The sequence below is a fragment of the Cetorhinus maximus genome, chromosome 13 (genome assembly GCF_964194155.1).
Source record: "Cetorhinus maximus chromosome 13, sCetMax3.hap1.1, whole genome shotgun sequence".
Classification (NCBI taxonomy): Eukaryota; Metazoa; Chordata; class Chondrichthyes; order Lamniformes; family Cetorhinidae; genus Cetorhinus; species Cetorhinus maximus.
Window position 1 is genome coordinate 23,815,913 of NC_135891.1, and position 23,148 is coordinate 23,839,060.

Genomic DNA, 23,148 nt, shown 5'->3' on the forward strand with positions numbered 1-23,148 from the left:
CGAGGAGATAACTGATAATTGAAAATCCGAAACATTTCAGCATTTTTTAAGATACATGGCTATCAGACTAAGATAACGCACTGCCAACTGAAAAATATAGTCATCTTGGCTCATCATTATCTTGATTTTGTTAGATGCTCTCGGTAGCAAATTGTGCATTTCATGTTACAATAGACTTGTCACTCACAGCAGAACACACATGAACTATCAAATATTCAAGCAGTGCTATACCAGTCTATCAACCTGCTTGCTAGAATATGAACATACCATCACCTCATCATTCTTCATTGTGGTCCGTTTCTGACAGGTTTAACCTAATCTTGCGTCTGATCGTGGAACCGTTCTCTGCCTCAACTGCATAAAAAATGTATTACGCCAGTTGTCTGTTTGAAAGGAAAGATATTTCTTTCCCAAGCGTTTGAGTTGGAAGCGAGCTTCGCGCTTGCTGTCGTACGTCTGTGTGTGTGTGTGTGAGAGAGAGAGAGAGAGAGAAATAGGGAGAAGCAGCTTGCGTCAGGACCCGGGGGAGCCCTCACTCAGTAACTACTTGAACATCTTCAAGCTGCCAGCCAGAGCCAGGAGCAGTCAGCATTTAAGTACACCACGGCGCTCCGGGTATCTCCAACGGATCATCTCTTGCTAACCAGCCAGCACCGGATAATGCTAGAGCTGGGCAAGTAATGCGAGAAAAATTGCCAGATATGAGACGGCTTCTGATTTGCCTCTCTCTCCTGGTGCATCTATTGTCAAGCGCAGAGGGACAAGTCTTTGCAGGTAATTGAGAGACTACATGTACCGTGTAATGTATGGGGGTATCTGCATGGGATAAGTTGTAAAACTTGATGCAAGAATCATCGCTATCGTAACCGTCATTATGTAGTGCTGTACCTTAAAAGCCCTTCCCATATTGAATGTGCCTCGATCGGGAATATTTAAGATGGCAATTCTTTTGATTTCGAACTCCAGATAATGTAGCCACAATTTGGTTCAAACTCACCCATTACTGTGTGAGCTGCTAGTTCCATGGAATGACCCCCCCCCCCCCCCTTTAATATCGAAGATGTGTTTTATCGCCTTCCCAAACATCACTCAGATCCACTTTCAGCAAGTGCCTCCTGAGCGAGGTTGCGTAACTTCTTTTGGTGAAGTTTACCATATGTTGTGGGGAAGGACAGGTCTCAGCTGCTAACACACCTTGTTCAAACCGCATAGGTCCTGGTGGTCCTCGACCCACTTCCTTTGAGGCTTCACATTTTCAGCCGAATTGAAACTGGGGCATTATTTATTTAAAAGGTTGTGTTCCAACGAATCCAGTTGGTCAGCAGAAAGGCTGGAGAGAAGGCTGGGGTGGTGGTGGGGGGAAGCAGTGCGGCTGTGACTTGGCAACAGTCTCCGGCCGTAGACCTGTCCTATTCCCTGGGAGTCAGCTAACAATCTATGGGGACAGAAGTATTACTGTAACCTTGACCCTTCTATATTGCAGCTTCTCATGCATATAAATCAAGAGTGCTGCAGGCACAAGAATTAATAATTAGAGTATTACAAGTAAAAAAAAGTGATTTTCTGGTTAATTGGCAGCAAATTCCATTGTTTGGAACACTTCTACTGCGCTCCACCCCCTCCTCCCTAAACCGATTGAATCCCATGCATCGATCCTTACAAGATCAGCTAAAGTTTTGTCAACTGCATGTAGACGGTTGTTTCTCAGCCAAACGAAACCCACATCAGGAGCAACACTGCATTTTTAGCACTGTAACACTGACTGTTCTAATGAGGGTTCAAGCTTCAACATCAATTGGAAGCAGCTCTGTTCTGAATTCAGTTAAGCAGCACTTCAAAAATCAAGTACCTCTGTACCTCACACACAACGCTAACTTCAGTGTGTTGAGTTAATCTTCTCCGGCTGGAAAGCCCTGGGTTTTCAAAAGTGCAATCGGTAGAAAAAATGCGCGGTTCCTTTAAAGGTAACCTGCTGGTGATAGAAGTGAACGTTTGTGGTAAAGTAGAAACCACTTGCCTCGGGTACACTCATCTTGAATGAAAGTAGTTGTGCATTCTTAGTTGTGGTTAATTTGTAAAGTTTCCCTTTGTTCTCAATCTAAACTGATGAGCAGCTAACTAAAAAAAAAGTTGTAGATTTTCTGACCAATCTTTTCACACTAAATGTTCTGAGCTGCAAATTAATTATCTACCTTTTAGCTGTAAAATAAATGCCTTTGGATATCTATCAAGTTGGTTTTCCTTTCCCTGATATTATTGGCAGCTCTGCTGGCCACTTGCAACAGCATTTGGGTGATTAAGTTCAAACCCCTTCACTGGGTATAACCCCTGGTCTGGGAAGAGTTGGCGAGGCGGTAACGATCTAGTAATGTGGCAGTGAACTCTACAGCCCAGGAAGATCCCAGAAAGGTCTTGGAGTATAATACCTGGTCTGTGCTGAGTTAGCCAATCCCACCTGGGGTGAAGTGTTACTGCCATGTTTATGGAATAAGACCCGCAACATGACTGGACTGAGGAGGAGAAAATAATTGACCAGGATTTTCATATATGTTATTACCCAAAGAAGAACTCTCTTTTATTAGGAATTTGGCAACGGGCTATATCAGGCTTGTTTATGCTTTCTCTCAGTAAGTGCAGGAATAAATTAAAATGTATTAATTTGCCAATCTTATGGCATTAATTATGTAAGCCGATACTTTTTCTGAAGAGTAAGTCATTAGTTCTGCAAAGAATAGTGCAGCTTAAAGTTTAAATTTCACAGATATCTGGGACTTCATTTTTCTTGCAATGAAATACCTTTGTGAAGTATTGTTCTGCATAACTTGCTTAATTATAAACACTAAATGATTGTTTCCATTGTGCACATTTCCGTGATCAGTTAAAAGTAACCACATTTTATATTATTTTATATAATATATAACTATGTTTCCCATAGAAGATCTGATATTCCTGCGAGAGATCTTGACAAGTATTCTTATGTAGCTCGTGTTACTATAGAACAATTGAAAACTCAAGCACGTTAACTGCTTAAAAGCCTTTGTTATCAATATACCAATGGAAATTGTGTTGTGAAGGTAAAATAAGATTTCTTATTCGAACATAATTTGATTTTTCATCATTTTCACTACATTAGATTGAACTTTTTCCTCTTGTAAAGAGGAAAATGATTGTTACCATGAGGTGGCGCTCTAAACAATACCATTGGAAAAGGGCCTCACTATTTCAATACAAATGGAAAAGCTTCAGCTTTTTTCTAATGCTAAAGGAATATTAAATAGTGTTAGGTATAGTTCATCTTAAACAGCATAACAAAAATAATTACATAAAAGGAAATCTGAAGCAGATATAGACAGTTGATTATAATTTCTCATTTATAACAATTGCAGTGCTGTTGAATCAAAAGTAGACTTTCATAATTTTGAATCCATAATATTCTGACTGTAGAATTCATTACACATAAATGCATTCTAGTGTTATGAAGCATTGAGTCTGAAGACCCTACATTTAAGGTCATACAAATATTTATCTACTGGAATAAAGGATTTGTTTTAAATTTTATTGCACTACATTTACAACATATGACAAAAAAATCTTTTTTTTTTCCAGTTTGCACATTCCCTAAATATACTTTAAGTATATTTTTCAGTTTGTACATGTTCTAAGTGGAAATTGAATGATACTGAAGGTACTTTTCAAAAATAAAATTGTAAAATGTGTTAATTTTGTACTAAATGATGAGATGATGAATGTTAATTACGGCCGCACCCTTACCCCCTTCTCCGGGTCTCTAGGTTATCTGTAATGTAGACACAGCGCAGAGTTCACTGCATTACTCATTGCTTTGTGCACTACCTCAAACTGAGGCCTCGCAGGAGGTGGGTAGTGCATACATGCAGCTGCTGCCCACTCAGTTGTCCACATGCAAAATGATAACCATAGGAAAATGGCATTCTGATGAATTGAAAGAAAAGCTGTCACCAAATCTAGGCATGCAGCCCCTTTAGCTATAAGCTGAAAATGAAAAATAGATTTATGGATAATTTTAATCATTCAGAACTCATATAATTTCCATGTATTGAGTTCCCACTCATGGTGAGATGCTTTTTAGGAAGGTAAGTTAGAGAATATTTCATGATGCAGTCTTGCAAATTTCCCAGCTAATTGTTCAAGAGCAGCATAGAAATATGTCTGGAATCAGGTTCTCTTTAAAATTAAACTGAAGCTTGTGGGGAAAAAAAAGCCATATTAAAGAAATAAGTGGTTAGATATGTTAATCTTTTAATCTGGCTTTTACATTGTGCTCATGTGAATGCAACGTTATTAATTATCTGGGAGTTCACATACCTTGCTGTGTAAATTAGACGTTCTGCTAAATAAAAGAAAATCATGAATACCATAAATGTGAAATAGATAAAAGAAATACTTGAGATACATAGCAGCTCCATCAGCACCTTGAAAGAGAAGAGATGGGTCAATGTTTTGAATGGCTGAGATACTAATCCAATGCTGACATGTATTTGATGTATTTGCAGCACTTGTTGCCTTTATATTTAAGATATAAGCAGTCTTGTCAGTTTATAGATTACAAAAAAAGTTTCAATATTTCAACGAAAGGAAAACCTGACCATTTTGGACACTATCCAAAATGGTTGTCAAATATAGAATTTCAGCGGAGATGTAAAGATTAAAGGACCCATAAGGTATCATCTTTTGCCTAAGGCTTGAGCTCCCCTGATAATTCACAAGCAACAACAGTATGGCCAAGATTACAATTAGGACACAATTTTGCCTTACTAGTTTTTATAATTCCATGTATGTTGTTCATTAATGGTTGAACTGTTTCGGGATTAGGTAAGTACATTTAATAAAAGCATTCAAAAGTATAACCTGGGGTTTGGTTCCAGTGTGACTGAAGGCAACAGCTGGCATGTTTGATACAGGTTTCGGATGTATATCTATTAAAAAAATTCCAGCACATTGGATTTTGGTGTAATTTCATTATTAAAGGAAATGCCTCACAGGCTAAATGACACCTGGTGCAATGACATAATTTCCATTCACTTAGCTACTTAAGTCTCTGATTAGCTCAAGCATAAAGATCAGGAAAGTCTCAGGGTTTTCTTCTGATTTAGCTAATCTCAACTCAGACAATAATTGGGAATCTACCGCTTGGTGTACCGCCCCTAGGTTAGGGAAGGAAATGCCACCCAGGATTCATGCTTTTGCTAGTTGTCCAGAGACTCTTGTTGGAAGTGCAGATATGTATGTCAGATGAAGTGAGGACAAATGGTTTGCCAACACTCCCATCTAGATTCACATGTGAAGAATGGCATCTTATGTGAGGCTTTGGGCAACTAAATAGCAAGGAGTCAGTAGTTTAGGAGGAAGTAGAGAAAATGGATGTAAAATGATGAAAAATGTGCAACAATTTTTTAAATTGCATACTACAGAGAAGCTGGAGTCAATAAAGTCAAAATTAAGGTAAGAAAAGTCAACATCTTAATTCTATAAGCTCTAAATTCTCTTCATATCATATAAAACTCTCGCCTCCTTCTAAAGATTTCCACAGAGAACTCGATTTGGAGAGAAAGGCACTTTAAGGAAATTGGCTGTGGCTCAGTTGCTTGTATTTTTTGCCTCTCAGTCAGAAGTTGCAGGCACAAGCTCCACTCTAGGACTTGGACCCAGGAACCTGGGCTGACACACCAGTGCAGTACTGTAAGACCCTCCCCCTGGTCTAAAGGCTCTTGCCTTGGATATCAACAGCACACAACAACTTGGATGAAATTTCACCAAAGGTGATACAATTTTATTAAAGCACTAAGCAATAGTACAAATTCATGATGATACTGGTTGCTTAGCTTCCCTGCGAGCTGGGGTCCGTCTTGGTGGCCAATCTGATGACGAATTCTCCGTGCGCATTTTCTGAGCAACTGACCAAACTGCTCTAACCACTGCAGCCCAGATGGTTCTGTGGACTCTTTCTTTATACCTTTTCTTTGCTATGGTCCTGTGCCATATAGAGCCTGTTTTTAGTCCATTTAATTGGTTTTCAATTACATAATTGTACATCTCCATGCCTTCTCCAGATGTACCCTGGTTAGGCCCCTTTTGAAAGTCACATTTGAGAGACCATGGCCAGCTTGGCTCCGCTTTGTTATCTCCAATGCTGTTATCAACCTCCAGAGCTGGGAGAAGGCAGCATATTTACTGTCCCTTAACAAAGCTCAGTCTGCTTATCTTCCCTGGTACGATCCCTCCTACAGTTTAAGTCATTTTACAGAACTTGCTGATTCTAGCAAGGCTTTCACTCGACTAAATTAAACATCGTGCTTTGTGTTTTGAGCCCACAGTGCAGTTCAGTACAGTTCTTTACTAATCTTCAGTCGGAGTCCTTCTGATACCTTGATGTTCTATGTCACTGCCATGAGACAGACTCCACACACACAGGGTTATACCACAACCGGTCTACATTAATTAATTTAAAAGAAATAAAGAAGAAGTTACATAGTTAAAACATAGTTGTACATTAAAAAGGTAAATAATAGGTTGGCTTACAGTACTGAGGAGGTTCAGATAAGACATTAAACTGAGGCCCTGTCTGCCCTCTCAGATGGATGTAAAAGATCTCAGGGCACTATTTTGAAGAAGAACAGTAGGGTTATCCCCAGTGTGCTGGCTAATATGTATCCCTCAACCAATATAACAAAGACAGATTATCTGATCCCCAAAGTATTGCAGTACGTGGGAGCTTGCTGAGTGTAAATTTGACTGCTGTGCCTTTACATTTAAAAGGTACCACATTGTCTATAAAGCACTTTGGGACACCGTGAGGCAATATGTAAATGCACAACTTCCTTTTATATAAACTTCTGCAATGGTTATACTTTGATTTAATATGAAACTATAGAAGTTTGGGATAAAACATTAATTTTGAAATATCTAATGGTCTGGATTTTGTGGTCAGCAGCAAAGTAACAGAGCTCACCACTAACCTCGAAAATAAGCTGCCCACAAAGTGCTTTCAGGCTCTAATGTGCACTTGTCCACTATTCTGAAGTCAGTTTGAATTCACAACCTATGCAGGGGTCTGTGACATCCAACAACAGGGCAGATAGCAAGAAGGCTGTTCAAACAATCTGAAAAAAGAATACTTAGAGATACCAAAACAAGAAGTAAATATAACAAAATAAAGATTGGGGCATACACATGAGTTTAAGGGAGAAACTCAAATATTGGAGAAAAAGTCTTAACTTTTTTTTTAAATGCAATTTTAAAATGTCATCCTGAAGGAATGAAATTTCACAAGTGTAAAATTAGATTTTTTAGGACGAGAGAGGTTGTCCAGCAGTTACTCCTGGTTGTGCAAGGCTTATATTTTTCATTAGTCCTCACAGTGAGAATAGTGGGCAAATAGCTTAAGTTTGTGACAACTCAGTGGTTTCCGTTTTGATTGTTTGTGAATACTGCAACAGCGCAACCTGTGGTGGAGCAGGGTATCACTGACAGCAACTTCTGGAATTCCACTCATGCTATTACACAGTAATAAAGGCTGGCAGCCTCACCGATATAACTAACACAAACTCTGAGAGATTTTTCACTTTGAACAAAGTGAGGAAAGAACTTGCAGCCATAAAGCACCTTATCGCATCTCTCTCACTATTGCCAATGTTGACGAATGAACAAGGTCCCACAAACAGCAATGAGATGAATGACTGGTTAATCTACTTTTTGATGATGAAATGCTAGACAAAAAAAGATGGGAGAACTCCCTGCCCTTCTTCAGATTGTACCATGCAATCTTTAGCATCCAAAAAAACTGGGAGAACTCCCTGCCCTTCTTCAGATTGTATCATGCAATCTTTAGCATCCATTTGAAAAATGGGCCTTGGTTTAATGTTTCATCCAAAGGATGGCTCCTCTGACGTTGGAACTTCGGAAGGTGAAAGCCCATACTTTCAGGAGTCTAGTATATAAGAATAATTCTTTTAAACTTAGAGATTTAAGCAGAATGAAAACAGATATCCTTCCAATAGAAGAACATTAAAAACCAATTTTGTTACTTTCAGTCAGCCAAAAAGGGCAGCTTTTATTCAGACATTAAGATTTCATGCACTTTTGTGGTGCCTGATTTTCAAAAATTGCACATAATGCGATCACTCCAAAGTTATTGTGCTGAAATTTATAATATGACTGTTCTCATGTCTCAAAATGCAGACACATTAGCCTAATTTATGTGTTTAGGTCCTACAACAAAGCTTGAATCCACATCTTAAAGGTGAGTGCAACTAACGAAGTTAAGTCTAAACAAGGTAAAATTACAATACTTGCGTGACAAAGTAAGGAAATGCCAGAATATATTTGGACACTTGCCTCGATCCAGTTACATGATAGTGATTTAGTACAATTATATATAAAATAGGTGGGAAAGTAAGTTGCAATGAAGAAATAAGAAATTTACAAATGGATATGGACAGGTTAGGTGAATGGGCCAAAATTTGGCAGATGGAGCTTAAAGTGGATAACTGTGAGGTTATCCATTTTGGTCGAAAGAATAAGAAGGCGACTTATTATTTAGCTGGAGAGAAACTTCAGCATGCTTCAGTGAAGAGGGATCTGGGTGTCCTCGTGCATGAATCGCTGAAAGCTAGTATGCAGGTACAGCAGGTAATAAGGAAGGCAAATGGAATTTTGGCATTTATTGCTAAAGGAATAGAGTATAAAAATAGGGAAGTGTTGTTGCAACTGTACAAGGCATTGGTGAGACCGCACCTGGAGTACTATGCACAGTTTTGGTCCCCTTACTTGAGGAAGGATGTAGTTGCATTGGAGGCAGTTCAGAGGAGGTTCACTAGATTGATTCCAAAGATGCTTGTCTTATGAGGAGAGATTGAGCAGTTTAGGCCTATACTCGCTAGAGTTTAGAAGGATGAGAGGAGATCTAATTGAGGTATATAAGATGCTAAAGGGGATAGACAAAGTAGACATGGAGCAGATGTTTCCCCTTGTGGGGCATTTTAGAATGAGAGGCCATAGTTTTAGGCTAAGGGGTGGTAGATTTAAATCAGAGATGAGGAGGAATTACTTTTCTCAAAGGGCGTGAATCAGAGTGCAGTGGATGCTGGGATGCTGAATAAATTTAAGGAGGAGTTAGACAGATTTTTAATAATTAATGGGTTGAAAGGTTATGGGGAGAGGGCAGGAAATTGGAGTTGAAGCCGAAATGAGATCAGCCATGACCGTATTGAATGGCGGGGCAGGCTCGAGGGGGTGAATTGCCTACTCCTGCTCCTAGTTCTTATGTTCTTATTTTATATCAATTATTGATATTAACACAATTAATGCTGAAACATTGGCCTCGTATGTCAGTCAGCTGAAGCTGGCATAATATGTACACTCAATCACTGAAAGTATATATCTGATAGAATCTACTTTGACTGACAGTTCAGTTCTCCTGAGGGAACAATAAATATGGTTGTGCTTCAAATATTAGCAAGTTCTCTTAAAGTATGTTTTGCTAAATTACAGAAGGAAAGATTTCAAAGCTTTCTTTCATTGTGAAATCCGTCCTTATATACCAACATAGCCAACTCATTTTATCCGTTAAGCAACTAAAATATAAAATGTGTCTCATAAAATGAGGCATGAAATAAACATAAAATTAATTCATTCTAAATAACAAAGGTAAATACGTTGGTCACTTTCCTTCTCCTAAGGTACTACACCAGAATGAAAAATCTAATCACTAAGATAACCCTATGGAATTAATTATAAAACAATAAATGATGTCCCTGGAGTGGTGGGAAGGTTGGAATAGGATGCTCAAGCTTCATCTGTGTAGCATGGCAAAGTGGCTTGCGATGAGAGCAGTCATATTGTAAATGTCAGAGGAATGATTTTGGAGTGATTGCATGAGTGCAATCTTTGAAAATCAGGCATCGCAAAAGTGCATGAAACCTTAATGTCTGAATAAAAGCTGCCCTTTTGAGTGACTGAAAGCAACATTTGATTTTTAATTTTCTTCTATTAGAAGGATATTTTTTTTCTGCTTTAATCTCTATGTTTAAAAGAATAATTCTTCTATTCTAGTCTCCTTAAAGAAATGGCCTCTCAGATTCTAAAATTGCTGTTAAAGCAGTTTGAAGCATGTTTTCCAATATAATTTAATAGTATTACTTTCATTGTGCAAATGGAAAAAAAATATCGAAGAAAGGCTGACGAAAGCCTAAATTTTATCTAATCAGGTCTTCTTTTTGAGTGCAAACTGCGCACTTTGCGTAAGACACAATGGGGGCAGTTTGCCAAGTCAGTACCACTGGTTGAGAGCCTCATCGTAAGCTGGGAAATCGAGTGCTGTCCATGATTTTCTGTGCATGGATGGAAAATTATAGGCAGCATACCACAATACCCTGAGCAAGGCTTGCCATTAGCACAGCTATTTGTAAAATTAACCCTAGTATCCATTTATGGTTTGCATCCAAGATTGTAAAAAAAAAAAAATAGATTAAAGTTTTTTTTAATTATTTGGAGTACATAATTTTTGATGTGTGTTTTGAAAGAAGTGTGCAAAAAAAATCATTCAGGATTCACCACATAGCTTGGTAGATGGGAATTAACATGTAGTATTTGGTTTTGTTCCACAATATTTTTAGCAGTCTTAAAAACAATGCCCCTTTAAGATGCATCGATTAATATTTAATTGTTATTTTTATAAATGAATGTGAAAAAAGCTATTTAAAATTAAATCTGGTATCCCCTGAGAAAAGGGTGAAATTATTGCCATCACTGCAACCAGATTGCCTATCATTAACTTGAAACTCTGTAGTCTGTATACTAGCATTGCAGTAATTAATAAGACAATTTAAAAAAAAATGATTTACTTGAAATAAAAATGATGTTACACAGTTTATTACAGTTTTGAAACATAGGGGCGATATCATTCATTCTCATCATGAATGAACCCAGGACTCAGTTAGTTCTGCTGAAGAATCATGCGGACTCGAAACGTTAACTGTGCTCCTCTCCGCAGATGCTGCCAGACCTGAGTTTTTCCAGGTATTTTTGTTTTTGTTTTGGATTTCCAGCATCCGCAGTTTTTTGCTTTTATCTTAGTTACGAGAGTGTTGTTGGAAATCAATAGTCGAGATGTAGTAAACATTGCACTATGTGTGTTAAATTTACAGCATATTCACTGGTATCTTTCAGTCAAAACATATGCAAACACTGTTTTATTTGTTGTATGCTATAGATGATTGGAGTGAAATAACTCTGTTGTAATGAATGGTATTGAATTTACTGCAACAGTTATAACATAGCAACAATATTGATTTTGCAGAAATCCAATATTGCAACAGAGAAATGCAGTTGCTGCAATGCTGAAGAACTAATTTATTTTACCCATCTCACAGAACGAATCAAATAAATGAGAAATGGCATGGCCAAAATGGATGTCATATTTGTTTATAATCATGAGAAGATTTCACTTAATAGACCTCTCATGATTTGTATCTAGTATCAAAGATTTGGCAGGATGCCCTTCCAGATTTGTACTCCTTCTTTTCTCCCAAAAGCTATTGTACTCCTTCTTACTGAAATGGAAATGCCTGAAAGTAAGTCCCAACATTGTGTAATTTTAATTATCAATGATAGTATCCTGGATAAGTGCATTCAGATTTTGTGCATAAGTTCAAATGGTTTATTCCAATATATTGAGTATAGAATGTACAGTCAAATCCAGTTTTGATGTATAGGTTTCGAAAATGATGTTGGATGCCTTCTGAGACCATAATGGCTTTAGCCAAAGGTCAGAAGATTGTAGGTATTAGCCCCATCTGGAGATCTCTGCTTTTGGATTCAGTACTGCTGTGCCAGAGAATTGCACCTTATTCTGAAAATAGCATCCTACACAACAGATGTCAGTCTTCTCCTCAGCCCAACCTAGTGGATGAAGAGCTCCCACAGGTACCAGCAAAGAGCATTGGGATCCAACATTACTGCCCACCTCCGATCCCCATCACCCAATGCAAATGAGTTACCTTTGTGTTCAGATTCTGTAAATCAGCTATCTTTGATAATGGTTGAATAATAATTGTCTGCCCAATATTGAATGTTATACAAAATTGCATGCTTAAAATAGAATGAAGTGGTGTTGTTTTCAGTTGTTCATTATTGCCTTTAATCATGTGTAATAAAGAAGAGGCTAAGTGATGACTACATGTCAAAAGTAAAATAACTGCCTGTTTATCTATATTGTAGTCTTAGCTTGAGTCAATTGACTTGTAGTCTTAGCTTGAGTCAGTTGGTGTGGCCTTTTTGCCTCTGAATAAAGAAGTTAATGTTCAAGCCCCACTTAAGCATTTCTTCGAAGCACTGAGTACTACTATCCCTGATGTTAAACTGAAGGCCATCTGGTTGTTGAGATGGATGGAAAAGATTGCAAGATTCTACTCAAAGACGAGCAGGGAGTTCTCTCATTATAATGACCAAATGTTTCCCCTTGACCAATTTCACCAAAAACAGACTAACTGGTTAGTTATCTCATGCCTGTGAGGCCTTGGTGAGCGTAACTTGGCTGCCATGGTTGTCAATGTGATTGCTTTCAATTGTAATTCATTGGGTATACGAGCTGCTCTCTGATGTTCTGAGGACCCAATATCTGTGACCAAAGTCATCAGATGACTTCTGATGTTGGATTTTGAACAGTGTTCATAATTGAGCCTCTTCACATTCCAATAACATTTAAATTGGGATTAGATGAGCTGACAAAGTGTCCAGGGATTCAACTCTGAGTATTTTGTAAATTAGGTTGGGCATTGACTTCAGATTTACACTGCTTCTTTGGTGCTGGTACAAAAGCCTCTGCTAAACTTGCAGTGTAAAAATATCCTCAGTAACTAAACTGTTCTATTCAACAGATCAGCTCATTTTGTGGACCACCATTTTAGGATTTTAGTATTCTAGGATTTTGTGTAGCCTAGTCAACAGTAAAAGTTACTTGAGTTTAGTAAAGAACTGCTTGTGTAGTTTACTTTAACTGCTGTGTAATATATTTGAAGCGCTTGCAGAAATAATGAAACCTAGGTCTTATTGGTATGTTTTATACTTATTTTTAACTACATGTAAGACATATAAGCCTTATGTGCAGCTCCAACAACACTCAAGAAGCTCAATACCATCCAGGACAAAGCAGCCCGCTTGATTGACACCCCATCCATCTCCTTAAACATTCACTTCCTCCACCACTGACGCACAGTGGTAGCAGTGTGTACCATCTACAAGATGCACTGCAACAACTCACCAAGGCTCCTTCAACAGCACCTTCCACTCATCCAGGCAAGTGGGGAGTATTCCAACACACTCCTGACTTGTGCCTTGTAGGTGGTGGACAGGCTTTGGGGAGTCAGGAGGTGAATTACTCACCACAGGCTTCCTAGCCTCTGACCTGCTCTTATAGCCACAGTTATTTATATGGCTAGTCCAGCTCAGTTTCTGGTCAATGGTAAATCCAAGGATGTTGATAGTGGGGGATTCAGTGATGGTAATGCCATTGAACGCTAAGAGGCGATGGTTAGATCCTCTCTTGTTGGAGGTGGTCATTGCCTGGCACTGGTGTGGCTTGAATGTTACTTGCCACTGGTCAACCCAAGCCTGGATATTGTCCAGGCCTTGCTGCATTTGGACATGGGCTGCTTCTGTATCTGAGGAGTTGCGAATGGTGCTGAACATTGTGCAATAATCAGCGAACACACCCACTTCTGACCTTATGATGGAAGGAAGGTCATTGACAAAGCAGCTGAAGATGGTTGGGCCAAGGACACTGCCCTGAGGAACTCCTGCAGCAATGTCCTGGAGCTGAGATGACTGACCTCCAACAACCACAACCATCTTCCTTTGTGCTAGGTATGATTCCACTCTCTACATAAGTTTCAGTTGCATATATCGCTATGTGTAGTTATGGCCACATTATGAAAATAAGATTTGCAAGGAAGAATCTTTGCTTCAAAATACTGTTCAATCAATGACCGCAGTCTGCCTTTGTTTTTAATGAAACGTTTGGGTTGTTGGAAAATATTTCTTCATGGAAAAGGGTTACTTAAAAAATTTATCTTCAATATTGATTGGAATAACTATCTATTGTTCAGAATGCTTTATACAAATGCTATCCAAAGCGTTTAAAATAGGATACTTTTAATAAACAGCATTCCTTAATGTGGGAAAGAAATGTATCTGCCACACCTAATTAAATGATCAAGTTACGCTGCATTTCACTTTGTGCTTTTAAACTTGCAGCTTTCGTTGTCATATGTGAATTAAGAACTGTGTCAAAGATATGCTGCCAGAATTCTGACACTTTCAGCTTTCAGCTCACAATTTGAGCATTAAAATTGCATTTCAATGTTTGTTGTACTAATGTCACAAGAGAACTAACCCAATGAAATGTATGTGCAGGTTATATCAAGGCCATTTTGGCTGGCTGAAGGAGAACTGATAATTATTTATTGAATTTTCTATTGATTAAGATATTTGATCATGTAATCACTCCTAATTAAACAGGGCAGCTCTACTTTGTTCCATACAATAATTAATTTGGGATGAGGGTGGGGTTCTATTAAGTGAGTACTGACTGGAATGATTGTAAAAAAGTACTGGGATAGATTTAAAGCCAGGAAATAGCTTTTCACCCATTTGTGAACTAGAATAGTTATCAAAGTAACAAAAATCCGTTGAACATTATGTTATTTAAGCAATTCATTCGACATTTCACTCATAATACAGCATATATAGAAATTGAATGCACATTACACAACTGTAGAGCATATAGAATTTTCCCTACTTTGGAGAAAGCCTTGAAAACTTAAATGTAATATAAAGCCACTGTAGATAAAGAGTTGTAAAGATTTATCAGGATTTTCTCACTCATGGATTACATTTTACATTTCACAGCCCCGTCTTGAATGTGTGCTTTAAAATAACTACTTGCAGATTAGCCATCTCTGACTTTCCCTCTAATCAGCAATGATTGAAATAGATAGATCTTGGCAGAAATCTAGCTAGAGAATGTATTGTGTCCACATGGCAACAGTCTGCTAGAGTTTGCCAGTTAATCACACACATAATACGCTCATTTGTTAGACTATGTTCCATAATGTGTCAACCAGGGAGTACAATTTGAATGATTAGCAAGGTTATTGTGCCTCAAGGGTATATAAACCTCAAATACATGGTATATATTTTCTTAAAATCTGCTACTGATACAAGACACCAGACATTCCTTAGTGATTGAATATATATGAAGCAATCAATTCATCTATTTACATTGCGGATTATTATTTCCGTAGGAAGCAGGTTGTTATAATCTTTGAGATTCCCAGATTCTGCGCGAGTTGCACCTGCAGGGTGAGATAAGTGCTCTTCTTGGCTTTCTGATAATTCGCCTAGGATTAGTTCGTGTCTGCCACATACATGCATGGAAATGGTCAGTGCTTAGATCCTCATCAAAGATTTTCAGGTAGTTGCAGATGGGAGATATGAGCAGAGAAGGTCAGGGAGCTGTATTTATACAGTACTTAGCCTTTAGTTTGTGGCAGTAGTCATAAATGCTAATATTTTTAATAAAACAGTGTTGGGAGAAAGAAATCAGTGTTCTGTCTCCTAAGTTCCACACTGATTGCACGCCTGTTGCCATCACTCAACTCCCAAATTGGTTTCTTGCAATGTTTGTGTTGCTGTCAGATACTGCCAGACAGTTCTCCCCAATGGGTGCACATAAAACTGAAACATGACACTGCATCTCTCTTAGTACTATTCTAATTACCATTTTCAGGAGCTACAAAATGGGGTCAAAATCCAGGAACTCCCTCCCAGACAGCACTGTGGGTGTACCTACACCACGGGGCCTGTAGTGGTTCAAGAAGGCAGCTCACCACCACCTTCTCAAGGGCAGATAAGGATGGGCAATAAATGCTGGCCTAGCCAACGACGCTCACATTCCATAAATGAATTCTAAAAATTGTACAGTTGTGGTTCTAGCACGTGAGTAGCAACTCAGAGGTCACAAATTCAAATCCTGCCATGGTAAGTTATGACATTGAATTCAGTATTTGTGGGGTGACACCAGAAGCAAAAAATATTACAAAAGCTGCTAGATTATCATAAAAACTCAACTGGTTCACTAATGTTCTTCAGGGAAGGGAATGTGCCATCAGCTACCTGACCTCTATTCCACTAAAATCTTACATTACATTGCTGAAAAGGAAAGACTATAAGCTCTCCACTGGTTGGATACATACCTAGCACAAAGGAAGATGGTTGTGGCTATTGGAGGTCAATCATGTCAGTTCTAGGACATCGCTGCAGGTGTTCCTCAGGGTAGAGTCCTAGGCCCAATCATCTTCAGCTGCTTCATCGATAGCCTCCCATCATAAGGTCAGAAGTGGGGACATTCGCTGATGATTGCACAATGTTCAACATTTGCGACTCCTCATACTGAAGCAGTCCATATCCAAATACAGCAAAGTGTGGACAATATCCAGCCTTAGGCTGACAAGTGGCAAGTAGCATTTGCGCCACACTAGTGCCAGGCAATGACTATCTCCAACAAGAGAAAATCAAACCATCGCCTCTTGACGTTCAACGGCATTAATCCCCCACTATCAACGTCCTTGGGTTTACCATTGACCAGAAACTGAACTGGACTAGCCACATAAATACTGTGGCTGCAAGAGCAGATAAGAGGCTAGGAATCCTGCAGTGAGTAACTCACTTCCTGACTCCCCAAAACCTGTCCACCATCTACAAGGCACAAGTCAGGAGTGTGATGGAATGCTCTCCACTTGCCTGGATGAGTGCAGCTCCGACAACATTCAGGAAGCTTGACACCCTCCAGGACAAAGCAGCCTGCTTGAATGACACCCTTTTCATAAACATTCACTCCATCCTCCACCGATGAACGGTAGCAGCAGTGTGTACCATCTACAAGATTAACTATAGAAACTCACCAAGGCTCCTTAGGCAGCACCTTCCAAACCCACTACCACTACCATCTAGAAGGACAAGGGCAACAGATACTTGGGAACAGCACCACCTGGAGGTTCCCCTCCAAGTCACTCACCGTCCTGACTTGGAAATATGTCGCTGTTCCTTCACTATCGCTGCGTCAAAAAATCCTAACAGCACACATCCCATAAATGAATTTTTAAAACATTAATAGTTGTTACTAAGCACAGTTTGATTAATACAGCAGAAAATAGATTTATCACAAAACACGTCTTTTTAATCACAGTGTCAATCTATCACCTGAGTAACCCGGTTTTAAATTACTGAAAATAACTTTAAAAAAAATATACAAAACCATTTTCTAGTTATACTGGTTTACTATAGTCAGTTTCTTTGTAAATATAAAAAAAAGCTTTTAACACGTTCCTATAATTGTCTTTGCACCTGCAAATGTACACAATTAGTCTAAACTCCCAATGATGATTAATTCAGATTGGGGGCATTTCCAATTTTGTAGGCAAGGTCTGCTTCTAGAGCAATGTTTTTGAAACTAGTGCAGAAGCTGACAGAAATTTGAACTGCTCTGCATGTAATTTGCGATGGTTATTCCAATTTTGTGCAAATTGCACCAAAGAAACCATCACTGGCGAGTGGAAACTCTCGGCCACTGTCTGCAGCAATAACATTCACATGATTCTATTTGAATTTTTGCATGGTTCTAGTCCATCACACAGGACGATAATCATTTTGACTCCATCTTCCAATGCTGACTGGAAATGATTAGTAACATTTAGTCATTTTTGGTTTACCATTTGCCTTTAGATGAGTGTTCGGCAAGGAGACCAATTGTTCACTATCTAAGTTGATGTTGCCTCACATGTGATGTTGAGCCAAATCTTGATTTGTAGACACGATTGCAAATATTACTTATGATTTCCCTGTTTGGCGGGGGGGGGGGGGCAGTAGGTGCAGGGGGTGCTGTATCTGGCTGATGATTTTTTTCATCAGTTGTAGGACCTGATGAGGCATCATTCTGCATCACACTGACCATCATGGCATCATGAAATGAATGAAAGACGCTGACCACCATTTCAGAACAGCCATGTTTGTACAGCACCTTCCCTGGGCCTTCATGGTTTACTGGGTCGAAAGCCTTGGTCAGATTAACGAACACCATGTAGAGATCTTTGTTCTGTTCGCACGGCTTTTCTTGACTTTGATGCACTGCAAAGATCGACCATTCCTTGTCCAGCATGAAAGCCAGAATGTGATTCTGGGTACACCAAAGTAACAATCCGGTTGAGAATAACTCCGGAAAGAATTTTTCTTATAATCTTGGGGCACAATGCTCTGGTTCCAGATTAAGCAGAATAGGCTAGTGAGTTTCCTAACCACCTGAGCTCCTCCATATTTGAATGCATCAGGTGGAATGCAGTGAGCTCCCAGACACTTATCCATGGACAGTTGCCTTACAGCCTTAGTGACAGCAGCTTGAGTTGGTTGAAAGAAAGCTCGTTCAGAATGCGATGCTGTGGAAGTAATTCAATGGCATCACGACACTCTGTGGGTTTTTAGTTCATGAGATTAATGTGCTCTGCCCACTCATGCCTGCTTGTTAGGAGCTGATTGCCATCTGCTGAGAGGATGGGTGTCGGGCCATTGGTTTTGGGGCCATAGACAGATCAGAGACCTTCATGGGGAGCATTCAAGTGGTGCTTATGGGCACCTGAAGCTCCACAGCCTTGTTCTCTCACCATTGGTTCTTCATCTCTCTTGCTCTGGGCCAAGTGCTGGTAAATGGGATTAGGTAGGTTTTTCTCATGTGTTGGTACAAACTCGATGGGCTGAAGGGCCTCTTCTGCACTGTGATTCTGCAGTATTTTGCTTGATGTATCTGGCTGATTGTTTTTTGTCAGATATGTAGGATCTGTGAGCATTGTGCACATCGTCTAGTAGCTTGGCTTTAGCTTGGTCATACTTGTAGAACCAATCTTGGTGCTTCTGTTTGATGAATCCAAAGACCTCAGTTGCTGTGCTGTGAGTGACATCCCTTCTTCCAAGAATTTTCAACATCTACATCATCTTCTGGGATGCCTGCAAGCTCTACGGCTAATATTTGTTTCAGTTCCCTTTTCTTGGCCGAGTCGTTTAGGATAGGTACATCAATCTTCCTTTTTGCTTTGACTCTCTGTGGTAGTGCTTTAGGTGTTACTTTCAAGGACATGATGTTCTTCACAAGCTGATAGTCTGACCAGCATTCAGCAACTCTAAGGCAATAGGTAGAGCTCATGAGTTTGTGATCTCTCTGCTGTACAATAATGTAGTTCAACATGTGCCAATGTTTAGATCTGGGGTGCATCCATGTTGTATTTAGTTTATCAACTTGGAAGATTGTGTTTGTGATGGTGAGGTCAAATTCACTGCACTTAGAGAAGAAGAAGCTAGCCATTGGAGTTTACTAATACTGTGGTGTCCCAGTTCTCCCCTCCATGTATTACAGCCTGTACCAACACGGGCATTGAAATCACCGAATGAGTTTGTCCTGTTGTGCTATTCCTCTGATGATCCTGCTGAGATTGTTATAGAATGCTTCTTTGACTTTGTCTTTGTGTATCGATGTTGGTGCATAGCTGTTGGTGAGTGTGGCATACTGGTTTCTAGTAAGACTTATTTGAAGTAACAGAAGTCATTAATCGATACCCTTGGGAAGTGAGTCGAGTTTGTATGCCAATTCAGATCGAATGGCAAGCCCACATTGACTGTCAAGGCTGGCCCTTGGACTTGTCAATCCAGTAGAATAAGTAGCTTATACTGACTTCTTTAACAGGAAACTCCTCTGCAAAGCTTGTTTCGCTGAAAGCAACTATGTCAATATTGTGAACCAAAACAGAATTACCTGGAAAAACTCAGCAGGTCTGGCAGCATCGGTGGAGAAGAAAAGAGTTGACGTTTCGAGTCCAATGACCCTTCAACAGAACCAATATTGTACCTGCTCAACTTTTGACTACGAGGGTTGTCTATGTAGTGCCTTCGCTGTATCATTTCACATCTATCATTGATCTTTCTTTTGAATGGTGACTGAGCTTAAAACTCAGGTGAACATTTTATGTTAACGTATTTCACACACCCCTAGTTAATGCATATCTATTTCTGATGTCATCCAATAAGCATAAATTAAATAGAATTACAACACAGAAAGGACCCATTCAATGTGAATAAATAGCAAATTATACATTTGATTAAACACGAACAGTTCCTTGCCACTTCCTTTGGTCCTCAGAGTTTTTTTTACTATTCCTTCCATATCAGTACTGTCTGAAAATGTGGACATCGCTCCTTTTTACTCTTCTTACAAATCATTGATTATGCAATAAACAGGATATGGCGCAGTTAGAACCACCCTGAGAAACTGTTTTTCACTCCTCCTCTCTGCTTCCCTCCATCTAACTATTTTTTCTAACCTCCCCAAAATCAATACACTAAGATCTTCTCTAAAAGTCTCTGGATGGTACTTTCTAAAAGTCCTTGTACCACATCAAGTACATTTCCCCATCCACCATATCAGTCACTTCCTCAAAGAACTTGTCCAGGTTCATCAAACTCAAACCTTCCATTCAAAAATCTGTGATGGCTTCTTCTAATTATTACATCTTCACATAAATAATTAGCAATTTCAATAATAATTAAAGATTCCAAAATGTTCCGTGCCATAGATATTGAACTGACTTGTAATTACCCAGTTAGCTCTGTCTTCCTTTGAGAAAATGGATATTTAATTGGCCACTTTGCAGTCCTCCAGCAACATATCCTCTCTCAATAGGAATTTGAAATATAATGTCTAGGTCTTCCACTATTTTCTTCCCCCATTTATCTATGGATCTTTGGACAAATCCTTCCCTCCTTTAATTTAACCCTCTTCTCTAATACTTTTATTTATTATAATATCTTTCATATTGCTTTTAACCTATGCAGGATTTAACACCTCCTGATATCTTTCTTTTTTATAAAGACTGAAGTGAAGTAATTGCCAAGTATCCCTGAGAATTACTATTATTCTCTTTGAACCCATTATCCTTTCCTCTCAGGAGCCCAACCTCCCGTTTAACAATTCTCTTTTACTGATATATTTGTAGCATACCTTACTGTTCATTTTAATACTCCCCAACCAATTATGGCATCAAGCTTCTTCCTGCAGCTCCATGAAGACATAGAGGGACATGAAGAGAGCCTGAAAACACCTCTTTTAGTTAAGGATTTCAGAATCTTATGACAAATTAGCATTAATGTATTGCAGTGGATGAATTATAAGGTTTTAGTAACAGGGAACCTTGAAAGAAAGAACTTTATGAAGTTTTCTCAGAAAAATCTGGGAGCATTTCACATATAGTGAATTAATTAGAAGCGGCAATTGTTGTATGGACAGACTGCCAGGGGCAGTTGGCAATGGGATAAATGACCAGTTAACCTGTTCTTATTATGGATTGAAGTAATTCTGAGTCCTGAGCTTTAGAAGAAAAGCCTGCTCTTCAGGTAATTCCATGCTATCTTTAACAACCACCAAAATAGTCAACCAGTTCAATACTCCCTTCATGAAGTCCCGTGGTACAGCTTGATCTACCGTCTTCTGATTATCAATTGCTCTAAGCTGATAATATAGTGCAATTTCTGATTAACACACATTGGAAACATATTTGATGATCTGCAGTGTAGACGTGCTATACCCCTATGTTCCAGAGAAATGGGGTGGGAGATGAATTTTGTGTAGTACAGGAACATAGGACTTCGGAGCAGGAGTAGACCATTCAGCCCTTCGAGCCTGCTCCCTCATCAATAAGATCATGGCTGATCTGGTTGTATAAAGTAATTTTTAAGAGAGGCAAATACATTATATTGTAGTTTCTGATTACATTTGTGCTGCAGTCCAGAAAAAAAAATCATGAAAATGATTTATTTCACTTTTTATGTCAATTTATCAGTGGAAGGACAGGGAGTTGATCTACTCGCTAGTGCCACCTGTGGTTGCCTGCAAGGCATGATGCAGCTTTACTTATCTTCTGATTTTCCCCTTTGCCTCACTGACATTTCTTCCCATCATTCAACATCTCCTTATTTGCAGTCATGAAGATTCTGAGCACAGAATCATAATTGAGCTTCTCTGGTTTGATACATTAGACTAGAAATGCAGTGCACCACCAGGCTGCCTGTTTGATAAGGCTTCTTATCTTGAATTTATCCTGAAATACTCAGGATTGAAACTAACTAAATAAAATGAATTTTGTCAGATGGTGAAGCTCTGGCTCTGTTGTTTACTTGTTACACAGTCAGGGTATGATGTTGGCAGATAGCCTGGAAAATTCTCTCTCAAAATCTCTGTCTCTCTCTCTCTCACACACACACACATACAGACACACACAGGCACACATGCACACACATACACAGATATATACACACACACACACACACACTCACACACACACAGATACACATGCGTGCGTGCACACACACACACAGACATACATGCACATACACACACACTTCTTTCTTTCTTTTCCATTGTTATGTTTGCATGTTTCTTCATAACCTTAGAGTGCTTTCTAAATTACACATCTCTCTATAATGTTGTGAACTATCCAGAGTTGGATATTAGAAGAACTGTAAATCTGAGAAATTTGCAGTCCAAAGATTTTTCCTATTTTGTAGTTATGTGAAAATCACAGCTGTTATTATTGGCATTAACTCAGCAGTGGGGCATTCAGCAGCATTAATAATTGGGAATCTAAGTCCAACTAAATATCTTAAATATCTCTGCAATCTACTGTGAAAAGGAATACCATTTATTATTTTTGTAAGTTACATCTTTCAGTCTTAAATTTTGTAAACAGTTACAGTAATATAAACTCAGCAGCAACATTAGCTTCACCCATAGTTAATATAGCTATTCAGTGACAGGACAACAGTTATTATTTTCAAGTGGAACTTGATATTGAAATGCTCATGATTGGGAAAGCAGTAACAGATAATTAACATTATAAATCATTAACACCTTTAAGTCATAAATACTCTAGAATCATGTGGTCTTGACCTCTGTAATTAGCAATTCATTTATTCTAACATTGGGCAAATAAACAAACATTTCCCCCCTATAACATCAGT

At 38.9% G+C, this 23,148-nt stretch overlaps 1 protein-coding gene across 5 annotated transcripts in view; it reads left to right on the forward strand.

Moving 5' to 3' along the window:
• Positions 1-544: 544 nt before the first annotated feature.
• ptprt (protein tyrosine phosphatase receptor type T) overlaps positions 545-23,148 on the forward strand; it is a 1,450,199-nt gene continuing 1,427,595 nt past the window's right edge. For all 5 annotated transcript variants that reach the window (XM_078555116.1, XM_078555118.1, XM_078555117.1 and 2 more), the window contains exon 1: positions 545-774. In XM_078555116.1, coding sequence (XP_078411242.1) covers positions 681-774 — 94 coding nt within the window. In that variant the 5' untranslated portion in view covers positions 545-680. The remainder of the gene's footprint in view (positions 775-23,148) is intronic.